The sequence below is a fragment of the Mercenaria mercenaria genome, chromosome 1 (genome assembly GCF_021730395.1).
Source record: "Mercenaria mercenaria strain notata chromosome 1, MADL_Memer_1, whole genome shotgun sequence".
Classification (NCBI taxonomy): domain Eukaryota; kingdom Metazoa; phylum Mollusca; class Bivalvia; order Venerida; family Veneridae; genus Mercenaria; species Mercenaria mercenaria.
In genome coordinates, this window is record NC_069361.1 from 9,635,060 (window position 1) to 9,654,615 (window position 19,556).

The 19,556-nt window shown below is 37.0% G+C and overlaps 1 protein-coding gene across 1 annotated transcript in view; it reads right to left on the reverse strand.

Moving 5' to 3' along the window:
* Positions 1-19,556, reverse strand: part of LOC123545026 (WD repeat-containing protein 81-like) — a 104,349-nt gene that overhangs the window by 40,293 nt on the left and 44,500 nt on the right. The window contains exons 5-17 of the mRNA XM_045331254.2: positions 18,816-18,986; positions 18,371-18,408; positions 17,970-18,111; positions 16,437-16,630; positions 13,144-13,964; positions 12,738-12,892; positions 9,568-10,099; positions 8,398-8,537; positions 7,640-7,759; positions 4,169-4,460; positions 2,950-3,129; positions 2,233-2,347; positions 394-497 (exon numbers count right to left, since the gene is read on the reverse strand). Of these exons, the coding sequence (XP_045187189.2) occupies positions 394-497; positions 2,233-2,347; positions 2,950-3,129; positions 4,169-4,460; positions 7,640-7,759; positions 8,398-8,537; positions 9,568-10,099; positions 12,738-12,892; positions 13,144-13,964; positions 16,437-16,630; positions 17,970-18,111; positions 18,371-18,408; positions 18,816-18,986 (3,004 nt within the window). The remainder of the gene's footprint in view (positions 1-393; positions 498-2,232; positions 2,348-2,949; positions 3,130-4,168; positions 4,461-7,639; positions 7,760-8,397; positions 8,538-9,567; positions 10,100-12,737; positions 12,893-13,143; positions 13,965-16,436; positions 16,631-17,969; positions 18,112-18,370; positions 18,409-18,815; positions 18,987-19,556) is intronic.

Consider the following 19,556-nt stretch of genomic DNA (forward strand, 5'->3'; position numbering starts at 1 on the left):
AGCCTTTAGCCGACTCAAAAACCTGTCTTACACAGACAGGCATGTAAGATCCTTATAATTATTTTAACTGTTAACAAATTGAATATTACAGACCATGTACCAAACTTTTTGTCACATATATTGTTGAAAGTAGTGCAGAATGTTTTATAACAGGTCAGGCTAAAATGGCAAAACTCAGTACAGATACATGCAGGGTGTCTCATACCTATAAGTGCTAACTGAGACTACTGCTTCACAATGAAAACCTGACTTCTGCTGCTGCAAGACACACCAAATATTAATAGCTCATCTTCAAGTAAAAAATATGCATGCTTACTACATTATAATTCAGGGCCCATTATATTTAAAGAGATTTGTAACAAATGTTTGAAGTAAAGGTACGTAAATACTTACCAGGAACATCCATGTCATCATATTCTGTGTACAAAGCTTTATCATACTGCGAGCATAGTTTACGGATGAGATCATCATTGGTTAAACACTCCTCCATGTGATGACTGAAAAATAAACATTTTTTTTTTAAAATTTAGCAATATCACAATCAATTCTGGTGCAATGCACTCCCTCTCAGTAGTATATATATGTCAATACTTTAAGCTTCTTTGAAATCTCACCAGTACTTTTGGAATTATGCTTTGGACAAGGAAAATTATACACTTAAGTGAAAAAGGAAGATAATTTGAAAATCATTAAGTACAGTTATGTTTCTTGTAAATTGAAATTTCCCATTAAGCTCTCTATGTATGCAAATTTGAATAAATGTCTTCCGGCACTTTCAGAATTATACCCAGAAAACTAAATTCAACAAGAGGACCATCATGGCTTCAAGTCGCTCACATGACCATGATTATTTGACCTTGCATATATTTATGACACACTGTACCATGAATTGCAACAAGTGTGTTTTGTGTAATATATGCCTCTCTGAATCCACATGTTTGACCTATTACATAACAATTTTCAGTGTGTGAGTCTGTCTGGGATAACATTAAAATCAAGTCAGGAGTTCTTTCCATGAATGCGCTAAAAATAATAAAAGAAATCATGAGATAAAGCCATTTGAGGATTTTATTTTTATTCTTGTAATCTATACAAACTAACTTGATTTTAATGTTACCCCAGACAGACTGACTGAGCAGTTCATATAAGAACAATTTAAACCAAAGCAGTCTATGTTTTTTGTATTTTTTGCTCTGGCATTTTATCGAAGAACCATATCAAAAATATTGAAAAAGACTCAAGAATGGATGCTTCTGAATAAGACAAGTCTAACTTGATTCAAGAGTTGTTTAAAGGAGTTTCTTTATTTAGCTCTGGTGATCCTTAAGTATTAAGTATTAAAACTTAATTCAGAAAGGACCATATAAAGATTCCACAGATCAAGTTTATTAATAATCCATTGGGCTGTTCATGCGAAGAAACTGTTAAAGGAATTAAAGGGCCCCTACAAGGGACCAAGCACAACCAGCAGCTGAAACAAAATGAGATGACAAAGCTAGGATGGGGCTATAAACCATGTCTGCTGAAATTCATCACATAGTTCATGATAAGAAGTTGTTACAAAGATTTTCATATTGTTTAAGCGAGGATCATCCAAGGATGCTACAGTTTCATGAAGATTCATCAAGTGGTTCGTTCATCAAAAATTGTTAAGAGGACTTTTTGCTGTAAGCCCTGATGGCCTATAAAAGAAGTGAAATGTCCCCATCTAAACAGAGTTGAAAGAGGACCTTACAAGGATGCTGCATACCAAATTTGATGAAATTCCATCATGTTGTTCATTGCCCAACTTTGGTGAAGCTTCATCAAGTGGTTTGTGAGAAGACATCATGTTAAGGTCTTTCTATTTTTAGCTCTGGCAGTCCTTAGGAGGGACCAAGCAAACCATCTTTAAAGTTAAGATATTTGAGAAAGGATGCTACTGACCAAGTTTGATGATGATCCAACAAGTGGTTTGCAAGGTCATTCAAAGGTGTTTCTGTTATTAGATCTGGTGGCCCCTAAAACCAGCCAAGTTGAACCATCTGAACAAATCTGACAAGGACCTTACAATGATGCTACAGACTAAGTCTGGTGTTGTCTAGTGGTTTGTGGAAAGAAGTTGTGTTTTAAAGGTTTTTTCTATTATCAACTCTGGCAGCCATTAAAAGGGGTCAAGTGGAACCACTTGTTCAAATATGAGAGAGCTATACAAGGATGCTACAGACCAAGATATGAGAAACATTGTGTTACCTTCCAAACACTGATGTGAGAGGTATATAAGCTGCCAATGCTAATTCAGGGCTAAATGTCTGTCTGAATTCTGATTGGAGGATTTCTTCAGTAGCTGATCTAGAATCTGTATCATCTAAATAGAAAACAGAAAACTTAGTTACCTATGTTTTATTTTGCAGCATTTTCAACCTTCACCCTGCTAAATTTCTCAAATGGACTGGTTCATTATTCAATTTGGGCAGTACCACTTTTTATTCAAAGGGGTGTTTACTGAAAATTTACTGGCTAAATAGCAAACAGTGCAATGCACTGGTCAAAAAGGCCAAATCACTTGCCGCCAGCAGGCTAAAGGTTAGGCTACACATCTTTAAGCACAGGCAGGCATATGCAGAATAAACCTTCTGCAGGCCAGCTGTATAGCAACCACACATAAAAATATTTTAACCCAGAGTAGAGTTTCAAACTCACAGTGGAGAGATGTGGAAAACTTCTTAGTCAGCAAAAACCAAACTGAGAAAAAACAATTTCAACACAAGGTAGAACATAGCACTGAGTGAACAATTCACTTAAGGAATGAGCTGCAATAATTGTGTTTGTGCTAAAGAACTGCACTGAATTGAAAGCACGAGGATAATACTATTTTTATTAAACTATTTAATAAAAAAAAAAGACGAAAAAATAAACTTAAAAAATTCATAATTAATGTACATAAGACAGAACAGAAAATATACTCACCTCTGTCATCTGCCATATGTATATCTGCTAGACTGTAGCTGGACTTGGTTGATCTAAACTTCTTCAGGTGGTCAGTCAGATTAGGTGATACACTCAAGCTTACAGGGGAACCTATTGTGTATTGTTGAGTAGAAGAGTCCATTTTGATATGAAAGAATGATTCATCTGTTGAATAAGAATCTGCAAACATGTAAACATTTAGTCTGCATTTCCGCAATACAATGACATAGTAATACATATTTCAGTTTTCAAAACTATGCTGAGAAACTAACAGCAAACAACATTATAAACATGAACTCCAGTCTGTGTATATTTCAATGTTTTGCATATCACTGATGGATAGTTACAATCATTGATAAATTGATATCCATATGTCAAATCATACAGTTGAACTTCAATGGCTCGAACTCGGATCTTTCGAACACCCGGGATCGCTCGAACTCTTCGCCCAGTCCCGAATTCATTCCTTCTTTATTCTATACAGTTCTACCTCGGATCGCTCGAACTTCGAAAATTCGAACTCTGGAACTCATTTGGTGGTCCCTTCGGCTCAATTACAGTGATAATTACACCTATTCAGTCGAACAGGCAATTTGTCGCCGGAATGGCTTGTGTTTACAAAGTTTTTCACACCTCTGCCTGACATTCGCCAAGCTTCCCCTTTAACCAGCGCGTGCGTAATTTTCACACGCCTATGTCATGTTTGAAAATAAATAATAAAGACTGTTTCAGCGTTTGTTTTTACAAATCATCGTATCATACACACATGTAGGTACAATATGACAATATATTACAATGTAAGGTTTGTAACACATCATGCCCTCGAATTCCCAAATTCAAAATGGCCGCCATTTGGATGGCTCGAACAACGGAAAACTCAAACTTATTTCAACGGGACCCTCGAGTTCGAGCCATCGAAGTTCGACTGTATTTTGTGAAAGAATCTTAGATCAAGACGGATGACACCATACTACAAAACCATGGTAGGACAGCTTGGGCCCTCCCCCTCACTCCCCTACACCTGCAGTTAAAATTGAAAGCTTTTTTCCAAGTAAATGCCACATGTATTAGTCCTTAACAAAGTGCATAGGAACAAATTTGGGACAGCATCTACAACAGACTGCACTATCCACTGATATAGTCTTATGATGTTATCATCCCTATGGATAACCAGTTTGACTACAAACAAACACATATGCAAGTCCAATAGCATTCTTACCTTTATTAACTGTAGTACCACCATTCAGGAGATCAGAGGAGCTTCCACCTCGAGGTAAGCCATCAACTTTTTCATTAAAATAGACCTGCTCAAATGGCTTGAAAAACAGCTGTAACACACTGGTCATGATTTGACGAGCCATCTCAAAGCCAAGTCTAAGGCCCACCACATACAGAACATCAACTGTCTTGTAAAGAATAATGCTGCGTACAACTGCTCCACTTGGGAAGGATGTAGTCATGGACGACACCAGCTTCAGCATTGGTTTGATTGCGTCATATATCACAGATTCCTGCAGGGCAATAAAGTAATACCGACTGCATCAAATATCACATAGTCTTGCACTGCAATTAACTAACAGTGACTGTGTCAGATATCATGGATGCTTGCATTGCAATTTACTATCAGTGACTGTGTCAGATATCATAGATTCTTGCATTGCAGATAACTAACACTGACTAGGTCAGATATCACAGCTTTCTGCAGGCCAATAAACTAACAGTGACTGCATCAGATATCACAGATTCCTGCCACACAAAATACTAACACTGACTGTGTCAAATAGCAAAGATTCCTGTAGGACATTAAACTAACACTGACTGGGTCAGATATCAAAGATACCTGCAGGACAATACAATAACACTGACTGATAAGATATCACAAATTCCTGTAGAGCAATAAACTAACACTGACTAAGTTAGATATCAAAGATTCCTGCAGGGCAATAAACTAACACTGACCGATCAGATATCAAAGATACCTGCAGGGCAATAAACTAACACTGACTAGGTCAGATATCAAAGATACCTGCAGGACAATAAACTTACACTGACTATGTCAGATATCAAAGAAACCAGCAGAGCAATAAACTAACACTAAATGATCATATATCAAAGATATCTGCAAAACTGACTGATCATATATCAAAGATACCGGCAGGACAATAAACTAACACCTACTAGGTCAAATATCAAAGATACCTGCAGGGCAATAAACTAATACTGACAAGGTCAGATATCAAAGATACCAGCAGGGCAATAAACTAACACTGACTGATCAGATATCAAAGATACCTGCAGGGCAATAAACTAACACTGACTAGGTCAGATATCAAAGATACCTGCAGGGCAACAAACTAACACTGACTGATCAGATATCAAAGATACCTGCAGGGCAACAAACTAACACTGACTAGGTCAGATATCAAAGATACCAGCATGGCAATAAACTAACACTGACTGACCAGATATCAAAGATGCCTGCAGGGCAATAAACTAACACTGACTAGGTCAGATATCAAAAATACCAGCAAGGCAATAAACTAACACCGACTAGATCAGATATCAAAGATACCAGCAGGGCAATAAACTTACACTGACTAGATCAGATATCAAAGATACCAGCAGGGCAATACACTAACATTGTCTAGGTCAGATATCAAAGATACCAGCAAGGCAATAAACTAACACTGACTAGATCAGATATCAAAGATACCAGCAGGGCAATAAACTTACACTTACTAGATCAGATATCAAAGATACCTGCAGAGCAACAAACTAACACTGTCTAGGTCAGATATCAAAGATACCAGCAAGGCAACAAACTAACACTGACTAGATCAGATATCAAAGATACCAGCAGGGCAATAAACTTACACTGACTAGATCAGATATCAAAGATACCTGCAGGGCAACAAACTAACACTGACTAACCCGCCTGCTTAGCTCAGTAGGTAGAGCGTCGGTCTACGGATCGCGGGGTCGCGAGTTCGATCCTCAGGCGGGGCGTGTGTTCTCCGTGACTATTTGATAAACAACATTGTGTCTGAAATCATTAGTCCTCCACCTCTGATTCATGTGGGGAAGTTCGCAGTTACTTGCGGAGAACAGGTTTGTACTGGTACAGAATCCAGGAACATAACTGAAATACTGTTGAAAAACGGCGTTAAAACCCAAAACAAACAAACAAACTGACTAGGTCAGATATCAAAGATACCTGCAGGGCAACAAACTTACACTGACAAGGTCAGATATCAATAAAACCTGCAGGGCAACAAACTAACACTGACTAGATCAGATATCAAAGATACCTAAAGAGCAATAAACTAACACTGACTAGGTCAAATATCAAATAAACCTGCAGGGCAACAAACTTACACCGACAAGGTCAGATATCAAAGATACCTGCAGGGCAATAAACTAACACTGACTGATCAGATATCAAAGATACCTGTAGGGCAACAAACTAACACTGACTAGGTCAGATATCAAAGATACCAGCAGGGCAATAAGCTAACACTGACTAGGTCAGATATCAAAGATACCTGCAGGGCAACAAACTAACACTGACTAGGTCAGATATCAAAGATACCTGCAGGGCAACAAACTAACACTGACTAGGTCAGATATCAAAGATACCGGCAAGGCAACAAACTAACACTGACTAGGTCAGATATCAAAGATACCAGCAGGGCAACAAACTAACACTGACTAGGTCAGATATCAAAGATACCAGCAGGGCAACAAACTAACACTGACTAGGTCAGATATCAAAGATACCAGCAGGACAATAAGCTAACACTGACTAGATCAGATATCAAAGATACCTGCAGGGTAATAAACTAACACTGACAAGGTCAGATATCAAAGATACCAGCAGAGCAATAAGCTAACACTGACTAGGTCAGATATCAAAGATACCTGCAGGGCAATAAACTAACACTGACTAGGTCAGATATTAAAGATACCTGCAGGGCAATAAACTGACACTGACTAGGTCAGATATCAAAGATACATGCAGGGCAATAAACTAACACTGACTAGGTCAGATATCAAAGATACATGCAGGGCAATAAACTAACATTGACTGATCAGATATCAAAGATACTTGCAGGGCAATAAACTAACAGGTCAGATATTAAAGATACCAGCAGGGCAATAAACTAACAATGACTATGTCAGATATCAAAGATACCAGCAGGGCAATAAACTAACACTGACAGATCAGATATCAAAGATACCTGCCCAACAATAAACTAATGCTGATAGATCAGATATTAAAGATACCTGCAGGGCAATAAACTAATGCTGACAAGGTCAGATATCAAAGATACCTGCAGGGCAATAAACTAACAATGACTAGGTCAGATATCAAAGATACCTGCAGGGCAATGAACTAACACTGACTAGGTCAGATATCAAAGATACCTGCAGGGCAATAAAATAACACTGATGAGGTCAAATATCAAAGATACCTGTCGGATAATAAATAACACTGACAACATCAAATATTTCAAATTCCTGCAGGGCAATAAACTAACACTGAACTTTTTGTATACTGAAAACTTAACAGAATTTTCTGACAAAGTGCAAATACACAAGCCTCATAACATTAAAACTGGAAATCTAATATTTATACTATTATCACCATTTACTTTAAATCCCACCACATTTAAACAAGGGTGACTTTTACCTTTAACACATCCAGGAATGTTTTGTCAGTCAACAATGGAATAATATGTCTCAGTAACACAACTGCGGCTAGAAGTCCTGCTTCAGCTCGCATTGTCAATCTCTTCTTTGCTACATGGATCTGCAAACAAACATTGTTACTGAATAAACTGTGTGTTGTTTTAATAATTTAATCATATTTTAACCTTTACCATGCTGTACACAATTGATTCTGCCTTAGCAATCAGTGTGGATCATGATCAGCCTGCACATCCATGCAGTCTGATTAAGATCTGAACTGTTTGCCATTCAGTCAGTATCTTTTTGGTAAGCACCCCTTTTAACAGTCAATGGTACTGTCTAACAACTTCATTATAGAAATTTAGCAGGGTAAGGGTTAAAGTGTGCCTTTATTCCTACAACTTTATTGTTAATATGAAACAAAGTTTGGTCTTCAGTTTGATGACTAAACCAAAGTCTTATGAAAAAGAATATAAACTTAATTTTGCATCAAATCATGCAAAATACATATTTCAACTATTCTATGGTGTCATTTGTCACTTTTAGACTATCCAACATCAAAATTAGTGTATGTATTGAATGAGAAAAAATTTAAGTGTGATTTTCCATTTTAACACATTAATAAATCTACCATATTGTCAATATTACAGATTTGATTTCTGCCCTGCAGTCAGAAGGGCAAACATCTTCAGCAAAATATTTCTTGTATTGTATTGTAAAACCATGACATTGGGAAATGGCGCAGAACTGGCTACTTACAAGATCTACTATACAGGGTATATACTGAAGAAGTATGACTTGTTCCCCATAAATACAGGACACAGAACTCAAACATTCCAGGATCTTGTGTGCATTTCTGTCACCTTGCACTAGACGTGTAGACTTTGGTAGGTCTCCATCTGAAACAAAAATGTACTGTCATTTCAAACATTCCCAAACTTTAAATTTTGGGGTTTGAAAATGAAACTATTGTATCTTGTTCTTTTTTTATATACAGTTACAATAGTTGCACACTCAGCTGTCATATATGGCAAAAAACATGCTAAAGTGTAAATACCATAGAAGATTAAAAGCTAATTGTATAACACATATGCCCTTCATGATGGCTTCTTACAGGTACCTTGGTGTGTAATTTTTACTTTCAGCTATGCTACCACTTTGATCCCCTAAACAACATTGGTCATCTACAGATGAAAGAAAATTGTTATGATGTTTGATGACTGTGTTCTCCAGCTCTTGATCAGTTACCAATTTAGTCTTACCCATCTCTTGACTGGGAACCATTTTAGTCAAAATATCACTGAGATAATGAACTTTGACCTTATGAAGAGGTCATATACCAACCACAATAAATTTTTATTCAAAGTTTCACGATTATAAACCTAAGAGTTCTACAGCTATTGATTGAAACCATTTTCAGTCTTGAAATCACTTAAGACTTTGACCTTTGACCTCCTACTCACCACCGTAACAATATATGTCACCGACTGACCAAGGCAATCATCCTGTTAAGTTTCACAGCTACTGGCCCAAGCCATCTCCAGTTAGTGAAACCATTTTCAGTGTCAAAGCCACTATGATCTTAACCTCTGACCTAAAACATTTAGGATTTTCTACTGAACACATACAATCATTCTTTGAAGTATGAGAATCCTAGACAAAAGCCTTCTCCAGTTTCTGATTGGAAACTGTTTTTGTCCTACTGTTCCCTGAAACAATGGTGCAAGACATCCTTAGGTCTACGAATGCAAACTTTATAATGATAACAAACTGTGAAGTTTGACCGGTTCTTGATATTGACTGTAAACTAAACATTATACTGACCAACTGACATGAGAAAAATATATACCCCTTGCTTTAGAAAAAAGTTTATACGGCAGATCTGTTTTACTTTTCCCTTTGAAATCTGTGAGAAAAGTATTATCTCACCATTTTCATTCAATGAAATGACTTGCTCCTCGCCAATATAGCACAGGGCCAGCATCCTAACTAAGTTCTTTGACAAATATTTGGCTGTGAGTAGTGGTCCAAGCCGATGTGACAACCATTTTATGCTTTCTGCTGAAACATCACTTATATTGATTGTATGACTGTAATGTATCTGCCTAAACTCATCTGTCTCACTCCGTATCATGTAGGAGCTTGATTTAAATTCTGCATCATTTGATTGGTCCTCTGAGTATTTCTCATCTTTTGATTGGTCAGACTGAATCACATTTTCATCTTTTGATTGGACACTTGCACCTAACTCTGTATCAGACTTCTCATCTATTTCAAAGTGAACAGACTGACTGGTCTTCATTTTTGGTTCTGGAAAGTCTCCAGACTGGTCATTATCAAGTCTTTTGTCATGTGACATCTCAATGATGTGTGATATACTGTGAATGGAAGCCCTATCAGAACTTCCTCTTGCAGATCCCTCATCCTGATTGACATCACTCTCATTACTTTTCTCAGACAGCTGAAAATACAAATATCACAATTCAAATATACAGAAAACTTTACATTTAACTTCTATTCATTTACTAATCTTCTTCCATCCAACCATGCTGAGGCTCAACCAGCAAGAACAATTACAACGTGAGTCTCAAAGTACTTACTACAGCAATATTATCTATTTAGTACACACAGTACTTCTGTTATCATATTAAGACAATACCTAAACACACATTCTAGCACAGAATTGCTGTTTTGTAGATTGCATGAGGTGTTTTAAAAAGAGAGTAAAATTGTGTTAACAGAAAGATTCTTGCACTCACACACTGTTAACTCATCTTTTTACATATGTACGTTCCGTGGCACAGAGTAAATGTATTACAGACCTATAACAGGCAATTCAAAGGGAAATAACATTAATGTCGTAAAGCAACAATGACATTCATGTGCATTTCATGGACATTAAATTGATTCTATGTAAACTGGGGCAAAATGGTACCAGAGTAATGGATGCTGTGTCAACTGATGTGGGTGAAACAAAGTCTGAATTAAATCCATTTGGTAATGATAGGGTAATGCTGCATCAAAACTTTGATCTGAAAGTCTAACAAGAGCTGTCTCCATAGGTTGACACATGCCCCCGATGGCACTTTGAATGAATAGTTATGGCCGATGTTAGAGTTTAGGACCTTTGACCTACGGAGCTGGGTCTTGCGCACGACACGTCGTCTTACTGTGTCACACATTCATGCGTAGTTATTTTAAAATCCATGCATGAATGACAATGATATGGACCGGACACGCCCATCAATGCACTATCATGTAAATGACCTTTAATGTCTAAGTGTGACCTTGATCTTTGAGCTACAGACCTGGGTCTTGCGTGCGAAACGTCGTCTTACTGTGGTTCACATTCATGCCAAGTTATTTGAAAATCCATCCATCGATGACAAAGATATGGTCCGGACACGCCCATCAATGCACTATCCTTTAATGTCTAAGTGTGACCTGGACCTTTGAGCTACGGACCTGGGTCTTGCGCGCGACACGTCGTCTTACTGTGGTACACATTCATGCCAAGTTATTTGAAAATCCATCCATCGATGACAAAGATATGGACCGGACACGCCCATCAATGCACTAATCTTTAATGTCTAAGTTGACCTTGACCTTTGAGCTACGGATCTGGGTCTTGCGCGCGACACGTCGTCTTACTGTGGTACACATTTATGCCAAGTTATTTGAAAATCCATCCATCGATGACAAAGATATGGACCGGACACGAAAATTGCGGACAGACTGACAGACGACTGACTGACAGACCGACAGACAGACCGACAGACTGACAGACGGTTCAAAAACTATATGCCTCTCTTCGGGGGCATAATAAAACAAGAAAACCATGATGGTCCTGAATCGCTCACCTGTCTCCACATGACCCAGTTTTCATGAAGATCCATTGAAAAATATGGCCTTTAGAGAGGTCACAAGGTTTTTCTATTATTTGACCTAATGACCTAGTTTCTGAAGGCACATGACCCAGTTTTGAACTTGACCTAGATATTATCAAGTTAAACATTCTGACCAATTTTCATGAAGATCTCATGAAGAGTATGGCCTCTAGAGAGGTCACAAGGTTTTTCTATTTTTAGACCTACTGACCTAGTTTTTGACCGCAGTTGACCCAGTTTCGAACTTGACCTAGAATATTCAGACCAACTTTCATACAGATCCCATGAAAAATATGGCCTCTAGAGAGGTCACAAGGTTTTTCTATTATTTGACCTACTGACCTAGTTTTTGATGGCATGTGACCCAGTTTCGAACTTGACCTAGAAATCACCAAGGTAAACATTCTGACCAATTTTCATGAAGATCCATTGAAAAGTACTGCCTCTAGAGAGGTTACAAGGTTTTTCTATTTTTAGACCTACTGACCTAGTTTTTGACCGCAGTTGACCCAGTTTTAAATCTGAATTAGATATCACTAAGATGAACATTCAAACCAACTTTCATACAGATCCCATGAAAAATATGGCCTCTAGAGAGGTCACAAGGTTTTTCTATTATTTGACCTACTGACCTAGTTTTTAAAGGCACGTGACCCAGTTTCGAACTTGACCTAGATATTATCAAGGTAAACATTCTGACCAATTTTCATGAAGATCCATTAAAAAGTATGGTCTCTAGAGAGGTCACAAGGTTTTTCTATTTTTAGACTTACTGACCTAGTTTTTGACCGCACGTGACCCAGTTTCGAACTTGACCTAGATATCATCAAGATGAACATTCTGACCAACTTTCATAAAGATCCCATGAAAAATGTGACCTCTAGAGTGGTCACAAGCAAAAGTTTACGGACGGACTAACACACTAACGGACGGACGCTCGGACGATGGACGCTGCGCGATCACAAAAGCTCACCTTGTCACTTTGTGACAGGTGAGCTAAAAAAGAAGAGGCATAGCCCTTATGTCAAATGATGTGGAAGTTAATGGGGAACAATTTTTAAAAGTCTGAAGCAAATCCAGCCAGTACTCACACAGATAAAGTGCAACAAAACATTAACCAGGAAGGTTGAGTAAGACAGCATTCTGTATACTTCATATAGTAAAGCTAACAACTGAAATAGATATTAACCAGTAGTAACTTATATATTTTACCCAATCAGTGCTAACTGAATCAGCGGACCTGGAGTGGTCATGTCCAGATATACCAGGATATTCATCCTCAAAATCATCATCAACATCATTATCATCATAGGCAGCAGCCAGCTGATCATCATCCTCTATCTGATCTGGTCTTATATCCTCATCATCTGAAATAATACTAGCTTTCATTAACACAGTTTTTCCTTTATGTATCAGTGAAATGGTTGATAAAAATGATCAAATATTTACAAATCAGGAAAAGTTGTAAGAATCTTAAGAACTTGAAAGTTGCCAATGAACTATTCTGGTGTTTATATTATCCGCAGCTTTTTTCAAAGACACAACTGTTACTTCATTTACAAACAGATTGTCATTAACCTTTCTGCAACTGAGGATGAAACAGATGTATTATATAAACCTTCTAGTACACCAGCTTCCTGTTCTTCTGTCTGCTCATTCACAGTGGGAAGTCCTTGCAGATCCTCATGTAGAGACTGACTGCCAGTTAAAACTTCCTCCACTTCCTCGTCCAAATCATCTTGTGACATTTCTGGGTCTTCCACAATGTCAAAATTCTTATAACCAGCAACAGCTTCCACAAGGAGAGTGCAGAAGTTTGTTAGAAATGTCTCTAGACCCAGATGAAGCAAAAGCTGAACTAGGAAGGATCTGTGATAAAGTTTCATGTGTTTAGGAGTGGTAGCCTCTCCATTGAATATCTGTGTTAAATATGGCATCATATTGCGCTCTAGTTCGGCTGGTCCCAATTCCTTACCAACAACCCCTGTCAGAGACCAGGCAGCTTGCACAGTTGTTTTAGGGTCTTCAAACAACTCCTTTATGTATGGTAAAAGTAGTTCATATCCTTCCTCAGATATAGTTCCTCTGTTCCTTTTTAAGTAGGTTTCTAAAACATCCACCTTCTTTCTTGATAAGTTTTTCTCAATTTTCTTCTTTTCTTTTAATTTTGTGATATCACTGAATTCTCTTTCAATATCTCTGTCTATGTCTTTCATTTGGTTTAACACTTTAAACAAGTCTGCAAAGTATGGTGGGAATGGTATAACATTTGAGAATGGTTGAACAAGCAAAGCTGGTGTTGGTGGCTGCATTCCAAGGGAGTTAACTATTGGATATTCAAAAAGTAGGCTGGTCCCACAGTTTTTCATTGTGTCTGGTTCTGTGATTTCTTTAAAACTGTCGAAATTGAGCAATATTTCAGCAGCAGTTTGTATCATCCTGAAAAAAAGACACAGTATGTAATTTCATAAGTCAGTTTCTTAATACAAGAGGGTCATGATGACCCTGAATCGCTCACCTGAGTAACATGTTTCAAATGGCAAACTGATGCTAAAATATAAGAAAGTAGGTCAGTAGGTCACATTCATGGTCACTGAAAGACAGTTTTAAGATTGGTGTGCAAAATTGTACATTTCATCCAAAAACAAGAAAGTAGGTCAGTAGGTCAAGGTCACAGTCAAGTGATCCCTAATCGCTTGGGTTATCAGGTAATTATAATTAAACAGTCTAGGAAATTATCTATATTTTAAGTCATTTTTCCTATATAACTCATAATCATAACAAGTGACCCACAGGCAGGGCCTCCTCTGGGTTTTTCATACTTGTCGCCACCCTTTTCGCTAAATTAAAAAAGTTGGAGCCGCTTTAGAGCCACTTTTGAGCCAAAGTTCTGAGCCACTTATTTCTCTTAGTTGGCTGTCATAGTGTGCATAGGGAAATTGATTATTGTAAATAATTACATTTAATAGGAATAATAGCTGTGTGTGTTGTATAACTGTAAAAGTAAATACAAAATAAAAGTTCAGTTTCTAAATTTAAAGTAGAATGTAACTTAAACTGTCATGAGATTTCTATAATCCATACTGTCTTTTATTTACATTATTTTCCAAAGTTTCTGAAATTAGCCAGGATACCAATTGAGTCCATTGACAGCATGGTTTTGTTTTCACACCCATCGTTAAAATCTTGACAATTCTTAACTTATTAAATTAATCTAGATTTAACTAACGAATTGGAAAATTATCTAAAATATTAGCAAAAAGTAACAAACTTAATATGCATCTTTCGTACTAATTAAAAATTTGTCATACAACTGCATGTCACAAACATACATGTTGGTCTTTTTTTAAAAATCCAAACACATTAAGTATGCCGTAATTGTCGTTAATTTTGGTGAACCCTCAGCATATTTCAAATATACAAGTTGGCAGATGTTTTTATAACTGATTGATTATCAATTCACACATATTTACGCAATTATCTTCTCAAAGTGTCACCCAACATAGCCGAAAACATCAAAAGCGGAATTGACAAATACACCGCCTAGACTGTTTATCGATTTTATTTACAACCAGCGCCTAGGTAAACACGTGTATCGAGAACCAATTCTTGATCGCTTATATCATTACGGAAAACAACATGAACGACCCCAAACATAATATGCGCCACTCATTTTCGCCAATTCGCAAAATTTGGCGCAAATTCTTAGAATTATCGCAAATGGTGACACTGGCGATCGACAGTGGAGGCCCTGCACAGGGCAGGGCCTCTTTTCACCCCTGGGGGGCATAATTTGAACAAACTTGTTAGAGATCAACCAGGCAATGTTAAAAACCAAATATCAAATGCCTCACCCTTGAACTTTCAGACAAGAAGATTTTTAAATTTTTTTTCCCTATATAAGTCTATGTTAAACTTGGTCCCCCCAGGGCAGGGCCTCTTTTCACCCTAAAGTCATACTTTGAAACAATTTTGGTAAGAAACATAGGAAAGGCAACATACTTAATATCAAAAGCCTAGGCCTTGCAGTTTTGGCAAGAAGATTTTAAAGTTTTTTTTCCCTATATAAGTCTACATAAAACATGAGAACCCCGGGGCAGGGCCTCTTTTCAACCCAGGGGCATAATTTGAACAATTTTGGTAGAGGACCACAAGGCAATGTACATACAAAATATCAAAGGCCTAGATCATGTGGTTTTAGACAAGAAGACTTATAAATTTTTACTTTTACAAGTCTATGTAAAATTTTGTGACCCCCAGGGCGGGGTCTCTTTTCACCTCAGGGGCAAAATTTTTGAACAATACTTGATAGAGGACCATAGATGATGTCACATCCCAAATATCGAGGCCCCTAACGCCTTGCGGTTTTGGACAAGAAGATTTTTAAATTTTTTCCTTTCAGTTGCCATGGCAACCAGAGTTATGCATGGAATTGAATTCTTTGAAAAATTTTGAAAGGGGACCACCCAAAGATCATTCCTGTGAAGTTTTGTGTAATTCTGCCCAGTGGTTTTCAAGAAGATTTTTTTAGAAAATGTTGACCGACAGACGACTGACAACGGACAACGAACATTGAGCGGTCACAAAAGCTCACCATGAGCCTTTGGCTCAGGTGAGCTAAAAACATACAATTTTGAAAAACAATCTATAAGAAATCCCACACTGGTTATACAACCATATGGAAATGTCAAGTAGCTGACTGTAGTACTTAATAAATTACTGTAAGAGCTTGAAAGAACCTCCTCAAAATCATATAAAAAGGACTACAAAATATAGAGTTTAAATGTTCAGAGAATCCACCAAATACCAATGCCTTTAATTAGAATTAATTTTGATTCTTCAAATCTGAAAGGTCTGGTATTAGTTTTCTTCTTTCCATTACAGAAAACCATTAAATTGAGCATACTTTACCTGGGAAGTTTACCCCTATCCTTGGCACACAGACGGCCAATCATATTGTAGCGTTCCCTAAGACTGGTTCCAGGTTTATGTGCATGTAGCCTGGGAGCCAGGAACAGTTCACACATGAGACAACCAAACTGCTGCATGTCAGCCCAAACCATTTTTACACTTTCATGAATATCTGAGAACTTTGTGCTTCTCATCTGCAAAACATGTATATAACCCATGTGTGATAACAGGAGGTCTGTGATGGCCCTGTATCAACTACAAAAATTATTTGCAGGTCCTCTGATATGATTTTTTCCCAGTTTTCTATAATGCAACATAAACTGGGGAAAAATGGTCATGTCCCATGGAAGTCATGTTGTAATCATGCAGTCTTTATCCATTTTCCCAAAGGATCATCTACCAATTATTGCAGACTTTGACTACTACTTTCTGATTCCAACAGCTGAGTAATAATAGAAAATTGCCATTTCAAGGAAGGAACCACCTCTCATGGCCTACAAATACTGTGTAATTATGCAGGGATAACACATGATTTTTCAGAATCCCTCCTGGCAATCACTCTGAATGATGTATCTGTCAAAATATCTGAAATCCACTGAAAAGTTTTAAGTGCTGTGGTGTCCTCAAGTAAAAGTTTATGAGGCTTACTGACTCAAAACATCTTAACAAGAAAGCTCCCACCTTGAGTGGTGATCTATCTGTTTTAGACTACTATTTAACTCCCCTTTCTGGTATAATTAACTGTCAGTGCAAGAGAAAGATTTTTACAGAAGTATTGACAGGGAGACTAAAAGTGAGAAACTGACACTGTAACAAGTAAAAGTGTTAGATACACAGCCAAGAGTAGTAAAATCAGGTTTTAAACACACTTTGCTGCAACTAATTGCTGTATGTTGACATACTGTCTGCTTCAAGTGAGGACAGGAGAACAATTTTGGATGGGATATTGTTCCATAAGACAAGGGTAATTGGGAAAAAGGAAAATTAATAACAATTGGAAACTGAATCTATTTGTCTATAGGCCAGGGGTGTGTCTAGTTAGTCTCCTTGGCTTTTGAATTAAGCTGGGACAGAAAAAGCTGCAAGTGAATGGACAATTTTGTAAAATATTATCAATTTTGAGTCAGTTCATCTGTTCTCAAAAGATGTTGAACCAAGAGAGTTTTGCTGAGTTATCTGAGATTCTGTTACAAGTGGAATAATTCTAACACGATCTGCATTTATTAAGAAATCACAAAAATGTTCCAATAATTTTATCAGTTTATAAAATATGGGCAGTCGTTCAAATGTAAATAATTAAATCACTTGTGCTACCCACTCATGATTTAATCATTATGCATCCAAACTCCTGCCCATATTTTATAAACTGATGAAATATAGGAAAAGATGTATTATTTATTAATTGTTATGTATCCTTCTGATTGCTCTTCCTTCTTTCTTTTCTATTTTATTGATACTGAGTTTAGTGTAGGGTGACCAGACTGAAGATGAGCATTCTATCTTACTGAAGCTTTCAGGAACTTATTTCTGTACCTTTTCTTTTTGTGATGAGGGTGGAAGACATTCTGTGGCTTCACTTGTGAATGAGTGTAAAGCTTCAAAGTGATCCAGAGTTGCTGTAGGATCAAAGTCAGCTGGAAGTTTGATCTTGGGAGCATCTGTCTGAACCAAATCTCTGTGTCAAATATAAATGTAATTTTGTATTTATAAATGCTTCAAAATAGACTTACTTAAGCAAAAGAAAATACATACAGGTCAATATATATATGTCAGCAGTTGTTCAAGACCAACTTTTTTCTTTTTTAAAAAAGTCAGTTAATTGTTAACAAGCATGAACTACATCAGAGGCAATTTTTAGTTGATATAATGATAAACTGACACTACATGCACTTGGCGATACATTCTATTTCAATTTCTATTTACCCACAACTTACCTGTCAGCTATTTGTTTGAGATCAAAACCAGACATCATCTGAAATGTTGAATAAAAACAAATTCAGCAATAATTTAGAAGTCTGAATAATGCATTTTTGAGACTCATGACTTTGAAAGGTACGTCCCATTTCACTGAAGAATTTTAGTATAAGCAGTAAATACTTGCTGTCTAAACCTTACAAAGTGATAACTACAAAAAAATGAATATAAATATCGTAAGTATTTTAAGCTCCAGGCACAGTTTTTGTATACTGCAGGGTGAATAAATTTAGAATTTTAGTTTATACTCACAGCAGTTTCTCTTGGTATCGACAGTAAAAGGGTTGTACATAGGTATATCAGCTGATCAGTGTTCCTATTAATGCACATTAGTGTGTAATTTACTTATTACTGATAGATGCAACAAACAAGACACAAACTGTGTGTAAAGTGTAAAAAGCCTACCTCTGTTCGTTTAACCCTGACAGGTAATAGTGAGAGAGTTTTTTCTGAAGACAGTCTGTGTGGGTGGGGGTGTGTAAACAACTGTACTACTCCGTGATTGATCAGGTGTCTGTGTTCATCTACAAGCTGTAGGTAAACATTCTTCGACTTCACAGCTGATGTTCCACTGAGCTGAAATACAACATTTCTTAAGAAATATGCACATGCTGAACAACAAAAAATTCAATCTTCAATAATTTCAAGAATAATGTAAACATTGTTTTGCACATGCCCCCTGAAAATCCTTGACAGAATGGTAGATAAAGTCCACACTGTTGAGTTGTAACTCCAGAAAAATAATCAGACACTAAGTCCCAACAATATATGTATGTCCACTTCATGTCGATGACATATACCATGTTTTATCTTAATTAGGTGGAAACTATAGGAGGAGTTGGGAACAAAGTGTTCTGATGTTGCTGTAATATTTCATAGTCCAAAAAAGGGCCACAACTCCAGACAAAACAATCGTACATGAAGTCCTGAAAATATGCACATGTCCACTCCATGTTAATTATATAAACCAAGTTTCATTTTCATTGAATGGACATTGTAGCACACCATATTCTGATGTAGTTGTAATTTTTCAAAGTCTAAAAAAGGGTCATAACTCTAAAAACAAAAATTGGACATGAAAGTCCCAATAATGTGATCATGTCACCTTCCTGATGATGACATATACAAAGTTTCATTTCAATTGTA